General features: G+C 34.7%; 1 protein-coding gene across 1 annotated transcript; it reads left to right on the top strand.

Moving 5' to 3' along the window:
• On the top strand, positions 1 to 8,874 carry LOC147075961 (SCY1-like protein 2). The gene is made up of 6 exons (XM_085942283.1): positions 1 to 239; positions 2,199 to 3,034; positions 4,076 to 4,748; positions 5,286 to 5,505; positions 6,227 to 6,430; positions 7,087 to 8,874. The coding sequence occupies exons 1-6, from the start codon at positions 113 to 115 to the stop codon at positions 7,622 to 7,624; spliced, it is 2,598 nt and encodes an 865-aa protein (XP_085798409.1). The 5' UTR covers positions 1 to 112; the 3' UTR covers positions 7,625 to 8,874.
• Positions 8,875 to 9,790: the final 916 nt, after the last annotated feature.

Raw genomic sequence — 9,790 nt, 5'->3', positions numbered from 1 at the left:
GACAGCTAGATGTGTCATACAACAGCGATGAATTTTTGTTCGAGGTCCTTTTAGATTGGAAATATTGAAACATTAATTTCAACCCGTCCATTGCATTAGTAAATCAATAAAAATGGACGTGATAAACAAACTCTATTCTTCCGTGAGCAGCACAGTTTCTCAACTCTCCGGGGTCTTACCGGGTAATCCGGTTACTCGAGAATTTGAAGCCTCACATCACATAGCCAGTGCTGGTCCAGGTAAAATATCTAATATAGTAGTCGCTTTACAATAATTTGTTCATTATGGCAAATAAATGATGTATTCTTAGCTTTATTTCATTAGTAATGTATTTAAAAAAAAAAAAACCCAATGAATCTGCAAACAGCTGTCAAAATAATGGACTATTGTATCATTTCTGTTGTTAGGTCAATAATCAGAAATTACCTGTAATACATACCTAACAATATAGATTTCCATGTGTATGTTTTGTATAATATATTATATTCTTTTCAATACTTACAATGTGTTGGTAAATGATTCGAAAAGTTTCATTTTCGTCTGCGTACTATTAAAAAAGTATAGTACGTCAAAAATACCACAATTAAAAAAATGCTTATTTCATTGCTTTTAAAAGTTATCTAGGTATATTATTGCGATGTTTAAAGTTCCGTAAAATGTTCGTACTTCAATCACAGCAAATCGTAATAACGTGAAGCGAGGGACGGTGTATAATATAAATAATATAAGATCTTAGTGTGCGATATTAGTCTATGGACGTGGTTTTGCGTTGTATACCTATTCTAAAAAACTAACGTGACATTTAATGACGGCGGCCGGTGTTAGCATTTTTCGGTCGTAAGAGGTGTTATAATTAAGCAGGGCATCGGAATTTCTCGAATTCTCCGTTATGTTTATGTGACAAACAAAAAACTTTCATTTTCTACACGTCCTATAATTTTGCCGAAATACTATAATGGCTTGGACCGCGTGCTATAATTCGATGACAAAAAGATAGCTAAAATTCAAAATGGCGACTGACAGATTACGATGACGGAGAACCAGTTAAAAGCACCCAAGTCAGTTAAGGAGAAGCCAGCGGCAAATACATTTTGAAAATAGTCGATATACTGGATTATTTGTTAGGTTGGGTTAGTTTAGGTTAGGTTAGGTTTTCATTCTGAATTCATGAATCTTGCCAAAATCGGCTATGATAATTAGTTCCTGCCTGGCTTCCCCATAACCGACTTATGTACCGATAATAGATTTAGTTTGTGTAAACAATATAGAAGGACCCGATAGAGGGTATTTCTTATTTTAATTAATTTTATCCAGAGATTTATTTATACATTTAGATCTCGATAGCAAGGTTGTACGATATGATAGAAAACTATGAAATACAAGTTCTACCTACTTTGATTTAAAGTACAAAAACCGATTGCCAATGTAGCTCAATTTTGAAAATCACTTCAGAGAGTATTATAAGCGCCATTAGTTGAAATTTGTCGCAATTAAGTATGGCTCCTTTAGCATTGTGGTCAATGTGCATGGGTGCAAAACCCAAGAGATGCAGGTTCGATTCCCGAGTCTTACCTTTTTCAAAAAGATTTTTTCTATTGGTTATAATACATTTTTTAAGTGTTTTCAAAATTATGTTATAATTATTGATGATGTAATATACCTACTGATAACGCCAAAAACTGTCATCCCATAGAACCTGAAAGAGTCCTGCACCAATGTCGGGCTGCCTAATAACAAATATAATCAGCATGGGCTGAAAATAAATTGAATAAAATCGGAACCGGTTTAGACAGACATTTTCATCTTATTATTCTTTCGAATTGATCAAGTCTATCTAAGTGATCGATCCTGATTCCGAATGTTATTAAATTATGTTGATTAAGTACGATGGCCTCGCGGCTTAAGCGTTGGCCTATTGCGTCGTGGGTCTCAGGTTCGAATCCTGGGTCTGACAAGTAAACACATTGTTTTTCAATTTGTGTATGAGTCAGAGTATGGACTTAATAGGTTGAGCAAGTGGCTGAAATCCATTTCTCGTAAAAACAAAAATCTGTCAATACAAACCTCCATTCTGTGGAGGCCCATAATATGATCCTATTAGGATCGGACATGGTCAAAAGAAGTACTATTTTTATATTGTGTTTTATTACAATTAGTAGAAAAGTAATATTTAATATATTAATTTCTTATTTCTTCAGGTCTCCAATGGAAAATTTACAAGGGCTTTAAGAAATCAACAAAACAAGAAGCGTCCATATTTGTTTTTGAGAAACGAAGCTTAGATAGATTTAGCAAAGGTGACAGAGATGTCATGCTGGAGACTTTAAAGCGGGGAGTGACCCAACTGACCAAATTACGACACCCGCAACTCTTGACTCTTCAGCACCCATTGGAAGAGAGCAGGGAAAGCTTGGCGTTCGCCACCGAACCGGTATTCGCGAGCCTCGCTAATATACTCGGCAACACTGAGAACATGCCTCAACCAGTCCCTTCGCACATGGCCAATTATAAACTATACGAAGTGGAAATCAAATACGGTCTGATTCAGATGGCGGAAGGTCTTGCCTTCCTGCACAGCGACGTTAAATTACTCCATAAAAACATCTGTCCCGAATCCATCGTCGTCAATCAGCAGGGCGCTTGGAAGATATTCGGATTCGATTTCTGCATTCTGAATCAAAACAATCAAACTTCAGTACCCTTCTGGCCTTTCACCGAATACTGTCAGGCGATGCATCCGTCTACACAGCCCAATCTCGATTTCCTCGCACCCGAATGCGTCATATCAGCGTCGCATTCAACGGCCAGCGATATTTATTCAGTCGGTATGATGATTTACTGTCTGCACTCCAACGGCGGGAAGCCTTTGGGTAATATTCAAGACAACTACGGGCGATCCAAGAAGTTTATCAGTGAATTGAAGCAACTACCGCTATCTAAATTGAGTTGTGTCAGTGAAGGCCTTAGGGATTACGTCAAGTTGATGCTTAATCCGACACCAGAATTAAGACCAGATCCTCATCAGTTTATTAAAGTATGTTATTCTATAATTTCTTTCTAATAAATTCTATAATATAATAAAGCATCAACCAAATTCCAATGGACTTAGATAGATTGAGCAAATGGCTAACAACCATTTGTCATTAAAAAACCTATTTAGAAACCTCCTCAGGAGACAATCAAAATCCACATTGGATTGTACAGGCAATCGAATATCCATTTCATACAATCAATACTTTGGGTGTAAATAGTCTCTGGAAATCGCAATAATTTATATATCAGTGATCTGATTCTAAGATAATTAGAAAACAAAGTATAGCGCGTCTGACAAATCTGATAGACAAACGATAATTGGAAAAAGTTAATTCATGGATATATAGGTACTTATTTTGCAAAGGAATCTTATTTAGACATTTACTACATAATAATATGCGAAAAAGTTTCTCGAAAACCCTGTGATTTTTTGCTTTTCAGTGAAACTTGCTCTTATAGAGCCTGTACACTTGCATGGATTTACTTGCACCAATAGTGTGTATTTTGAACTATCATGATAATAACTATTTACACGTAATAGTGCTGACTGCCTCGTCCATCTCATTCTAAAAGAGTAAGCGAGATGCGATGTTATCATTGTATGATACTATTTGACAGGTCGTGAAAATCAGGTAATCTCAAAATGAGTCTGCAGTGTAAGATCGTTTGTTTACCGGCAGGTTCGCCACTATCGTTCTACTGCGCAGGCGCTGATATCGCACGGTCAAATTGTCACGTAAAAATTCAGAAGCTTCTGAACTTTTTTGATCCATGCAGGTAATCTCGCATTTTGCACGATAATACGTGTTTACACATGCATTTTTTTTGTTATGGCCGCAATATTATGTACTGTTAGCAGTAAATCCATGCAAGTGTATAACGGGGTATAAAGATAACTACAATAACTTTTATTATTGTTGCAATATTAAAAGACATCAGAAAATTCAAAAAATATACTGTGTTTTTAATCAGAGATTTTTAGGTTTTATCTAATGATGTTAGTTACACATCAATTAAAATAAATCCATTTGTTTGTTTTCAGATTCCATATTTCGAAGATGTCGGCGTCAAAGCGTTAAATTATCTAGACTCCCTATTTCAATGGGACAATCTGCAAAAATCACAATTCTATAAAGGCTTACCGCAGATCATACAAAAATTACCGCACAGAATATGCATTTATCGAATATTACCGTGCTTAACGAAAGAGTTTGTTAACTTTCCGATGGTTCCGTTCGTTTTACCAAATGTTTTACTGATCGCCGAGAACTCGTCCAAGGAAGAATTCACCAAACACATATTGCCCGCGTTAAAACCAGTCATGACTCTACAGGAGCCGATCCAAATATTACTCATATTCATGCAAAAGATGGAATTACTATTAAAATTGACACCTGCCGAAGAAATAAAATCAGATGTCTTACCAATGCTGTATAGAGCACTTGAATCAGACGCTCAACAGATTCAAGAGTTGTGTCTTTCGGTTATACCGACTTTTGCATCTCTGATTGATTTCCCAGCGATGAAAAATGCCTTATTGCCTAGAATTAAGAAGCTGTGTTTGTCGACGAATTATTTGTCAGTTCGGGTCAATTGTCTGCTATGTTTGGGGAAACTGTTGGAGCATTTGGATAAATGGTTGGTACTGGATGAAGTGTTACCGCTATTGTCACAGATTCCTTCCAGGGAGCCCGCTGTTTTGATGGGCATATTAGGTTAGTAATACTCCTTTTCTTGAACATACATAATTTTGAAAACATAAGAAACGTAACGCAGGAATCGAACGTGCATCTCTCGTGTTTCGTGCCCATGCACATAGACCACTATGCTAAAGGCGCCATACTTAATTGTGACAAATTTTAACTAATGGCTCTTAATACTCTCTGAAGCGCTTTCCAAATTGCGCTACTATTGGTGATGGGTTTTTGTATTTTACTCCTTTTCTTATTCCAACTTATGTTAAATGCGACCAAAAATTCCAGATCAGACAATGAATTTTGCTAAAAGGACCAGCAACCATGATGAGGGATGGTGAAAGGATAAACAGTAATAGCCCAAAAACTAAAAACAATAAAAACCAACTGTGAAAGTCTTATTTTTTTACAACTTGTTAGCAAACCCTTTTGCCGTTATTAAGGGATGATCTGAATTATTAAGCTGAAATAAATATCTTTTCCTGATTTTCCCTTGTATTGAATTGCTTTCTTTTGTACGATAGAAACTTTAAACAATGCGAAATGCACTATTTTCAGGTGTTTATAAACTGGCAATGACTCACAAAAAGTTGGGAATCACAAAAGAAGTGATGGCGACAAAAGTTCTACCCTTCCTGATGCCGCTATGCATAGAGAATGGACTGACGCTCAATCAATTCAATGCTCTCATCTCCTTGGTCAAAGAGATGATCGGCAGAGTGGAAAGCGAACACCGATCCAAACTAGAGCAGCTAAATTCAATACAGACAGAATCCAAGTAAGTGTTTTATAATAAATATGATAAACTTCCTCAACACTGCAAATTGTATAAGGACTGTATTCTAGTTTCTCTTCCACAGTGGAGAGACCCACTATGCGTGTTTTCATTTTGAGGGTGTATTTTATGGCATTAAAGAAATTACGCATGACAGAAGACCCAAACGTATTTATTTCCAAAGACAAACAAAAACATGTAATATTTTACACAGTTGATACTTCTAGTAGAAAATATATACAGTAAAATCTCGTTAATACGAATTCCATGGGACCGAAAATCGATAAAAATCGAATTACGGAATTATGGGGAAAAATTTTAAAATTTTGAAAAAATAAAATTTGATTTTCATTAATTTCGTTTCCGATCATAGATGTGCCTACCGAATTGGGTAATAAAATGTCGGGATTATTTTTATTACCTTCTTAAAATAAGTAATTTTTGATTTTTTAAGAAAAGTCTGTCACAATAATTTTCAATGACTGGCTCATGAAATAGTATACTTTATTACGATTTATTGAATATTTTTGTATGCCAGGGACTCTGAAATCATTTCGAATTAAAGGTATGGTTTTATATAAAAATAATGTTCAAGCGACTTTTTTTTCAGGATAATTTCGAATTATGCCGAATTTCGAATTATCAGTGTTCTTACTAATGAGGTTTTACTGTACATCATTTTCACATTAAGTTAGTCAGAATACACATTCATATATTTCTTCAGGTCTTTCGAAGCCAACCTTGCCGCGAGTTCTGGTGCTCTGGTTTCGAGTACTCCTCAATTGGACGACATGTTTTCTGGATTAGGGATGGAGAATTTCCAGAAGCCTCACAACAGCCAACCCGCCCAGAGAACGCAAGATATTATCACTCCGTCTGCTTCCAACGGCTCTTTGTCAGCATCGTTATCAATCCAAGACAAGCAGAGGTAAACAATGAATAATATTATGTACTTCTTTCCAACTGGACTGTAATATGTGTGCATTTAATTGTAAATTGTAATTGTTGATTAATGGTAATTGTTTTGTGTTTATTTTTTGTAAGTGACATATCCAAAGAAAATTAATTAACACTTAGCCGGGTCTCACATCAAAACTCCTCTCACCTGCAACGTGTCGAATATGTCGATGTGACGTCATCGTTATTCACAAAACACACGTTGCCAAATGGAGATCCGCAGAGATTGGTCGAATGCGACTTTTTAATTTGAAAAAAACATTACTGTTGCAATCAAAAAGTTGCATGCTTCACGGGCCGCGAGTCTAAGACGCTAGGACGCATGCGAACATCTATGAATTGGTCATTCCTATACCGCCTTGCCGATTGCCGCATCCAAATATACGTTTCAAAGGTTACGTGCGACTGTCGCTAGGTAGATGTGATTTGATTTATGACTGTGCGGCATTCGAGTCAAGTTTAGATGTGAGAGCCGGCTTAGTTATAAATTGCACATAAAATGAAGATTCTTTGGCAGAGTAGCTCCATGTGTTATTGTCAATTATATAATACAAATATTAATTAGATTCATTGATAACGATATAGTTTAAAACTCTTCTAAATTTTTTCATTCACTGTTTATTCCAGGATGGCCAAAGAACAGGAGAGCATGCAGAGATTACAACAACAACGACCCGTCATCGCCCCACCGCAGAGAACAATCACCAACAACATGTCCTCGAATAAACCGGTAGACCTGACAGACAGCCTCATGCAGTCGAACCTGTCGCAGATGTTTACACCGCAGAAGCCTACATCGTTCAACAATATGGCAATGGACAATCACAGCTTCGGTTCAGCTAATAAGGCGTGGATGGGAAGTCCTCTTTCCACATCAAACGTGTGGAGCAGTACAAATGATAAATCGTCATTCAATAGCTCAAGTAATATGCTCGGCTTCACGTCGCCTTCGCAGATAAAACAGCCTCTTCTAGGAAATAGTATGAATAATATGAATAATTCAAACACGGCTAATAATTCGAATTCTAATTGGTCTGCGCTGGATTCGCTCATGTCTCCGAGTTTACCGCAAGGCAGATCGGTGCAGCAGCAGCCATTGTTGTCCAGCAGTGCGAATACTTCTTTGAATCACCCCAATAATGATATCATGGATTTGCTCGGGTAATGAACTGGATTCATTGACAAGTTGCTATAATTTGTATATATTTATTAGATCGTTACTATGTCCAAAAACACATTTGTTTCGAATACAGTAATACATTGACAGCTTTGGAAATACTAACACTTTACCTACTGCTTCTTATGGTAAGTAAGTGACACAAACTGCACACGCTACAGTGGCGTTTTTAGACACGCGCATCTTTATGAAACAAAATAAATTCAATGTGTAATGTTTACCATAAAGTTTTATCAACAGATGGCTGAACATACATTCGAAATATGAATTCATTATAAAGTAATTATTATGTGTGTTGCATTTTTTCACAGATGCCAGTCATTTTATTTAGTTTTGATTGCATAAGTTTCATTGTGATTTACATATTATATTTATTAGTTTTCATTTAAAACGCCACTACGCGTGGAGCGTCATTGGCCACTGTATTTATTTGTATGTCAGATGTAATAGTTTTTTGTATAGTTATAAATGACATTTCAAAGTGACGGCGAGTGAAATGGGTCTTAAATCATATTTAAACTAACATGCTTTACATTAATAGGCTTCTGTTTTGAAATCTTTTGTTTTAATATATTACAGTAAAACACTGCTTTTAAATTAGTCAGAATATACTTTTCAAATTTTATTGAAATTTATATCGGTTGGTTGAAAAGATCGTAATGATCGTAAACTCGTAAATTCCGTTTTGGTCAAAAATAACATTTTACTTCAACGGTATTGAATATCTACATCTATATAATATGATAATATCCCTCTCCCTTATAAAGAATAGGTTGAACGAATGGTTAACAATAACTTCTTAAAAAAAAGGTGCAAAACACTAATTTGACAGTTATCAAAGTATTACTGTATTAATATTAAATTGAGGAGCTGAGGATTAAAGGATTCCATGTGCATAGGTAACCCAAAATTAAATTAGCGATTATAAATTCTATATGATTGTTTTCAATGTAAATGTAAATGAGAACTCGTCGTTGAAAGATACATTATTCCTATGCCAAGGAAAAATGTCAGTATTCCTTTATTTTACCACGTTTTTATTAGCTCGTATTCTTGTTTGTCCGGTACAGATTTTTTCTTGTGCAGTACAAATTTTTTAACTAACTTCCCGACTAGCTAGACATTTGAAACTTTTAGAATATATCAGAACACAACGACAATGCATTCTTTTAATACTTTTGGCCATCTTTAAGCAGAATTGAATTTATTTTCAGTTAATTCTGTTTTGTATGTTTCGGAAAAAATCCGTTTAAAAGTAATATTTACTACTCACTATTATTGGTTGCTAAGTGGGTCCTAGCAACTAAATTATTAATATACGTGCGTTACTATGGAAATCAATATGTCAAAATGGAATTTCAGTATTCTATAATTTGGACATGGTCGAAGAAGAAGATATTATTTATATAAAAAGTATTTATTAATACATAGAATTGTCAAGTTTATATAATTCTACAGAATTTAAAAACGTGGTATATAAAAATTTCTTTTTATCTTGTAATTATTTATTAGTATTTTTAGAGGTAAAAGTCAGGTCAAAATTAGATATTTTGTGATAAACATTACATTTTACACAAAGAAATTTCCAATTCACTTCAATGTTAGGAATAAAACATTTCATAAAAAGCAGTTATACAGTTGAATCCTTTTTCATGCATAACTAGATATGTGTGAATATGAAAACTGCTATAGATCTACCATCATAAATTGGCATTTCAGCGAGGGCGCTAGTATGACATTGAGAATTTTACCATAACTAACAAAAAAATGGTAATTTATAATTTTTCATTGGTAGTAGATTCCTGTATAAATATTATGCAATCCATAATTCGAGAAACATGTTGTAAAATTAAATGGCATTTGTAACAAATTTATCCTCGATAGACAATTTTAGTTTCAAATTCGACCGGCTGCCAACTTATGATGGTGGATCTTTAGTATGTAGCTATATTTATAATATGTCAATTGAACCCTTTTAATTTTCAGCCCCTCAATTTTTTTTTTTTAAATTAGCAGTTTGATCCATTAATGTGATATGTAACTAGATATATTAAATTAGGAATGACCTAAAAAAATGAATGTGCTTGAACTATTATAATATAATCTCAATTATATATACATAGTACCTATTCCATAATGCATTTGGTGGCTATA

Source organism: Rhyacophila brunnea, unplaced genomic scaffold, assembly GCF_057557595.1.
Source record: "Rhyacophila brunnea isolate RB1 unplaced genomic scaffold, BYU_Rbru_1.0 scaffold_14, whole genome shotgun sequence".
Classification (NCBI taxonomy): Eukaryota; Metazoa; Arthropoda; class Insecta; order Trichoptera; family Rhyacophilidae; genus Rhyacophila; species Rhyacophila brunnea.
The sequence above is the reverse complement of the archived record's forward strand: the minus strand, read 5'-3'. Positions and strand labels throughout refer to the sequence as shown.

What these genes read in the sequence shown, in the direction of transcription:
- LOC147075961 (XM_085942283.1), top strand. Translation starts at nt 113, where the DNA reads ATGGACGTGATAAACAAACTCTATTCTTCCGTGAGCAGCACAGTTTCT. An exon ending in ATCCTCATCAGTTTATTAAA is followed by an intron (nt 3,035 to 4,075) that starts GTATGTTATTCT and finishes GTTTGTTTTCAG; the next exon opens with ATTCCATATTTCGAAGATGT. An exon ending in TGTTTTGATGGGCATATTAG is followed by an intron (nt 4,749 to 5,285) that starts GTTAGTAATACT and finishes CACTATTTTCAG; the next exon opens with GTGTTTATAAACTGGCAATG.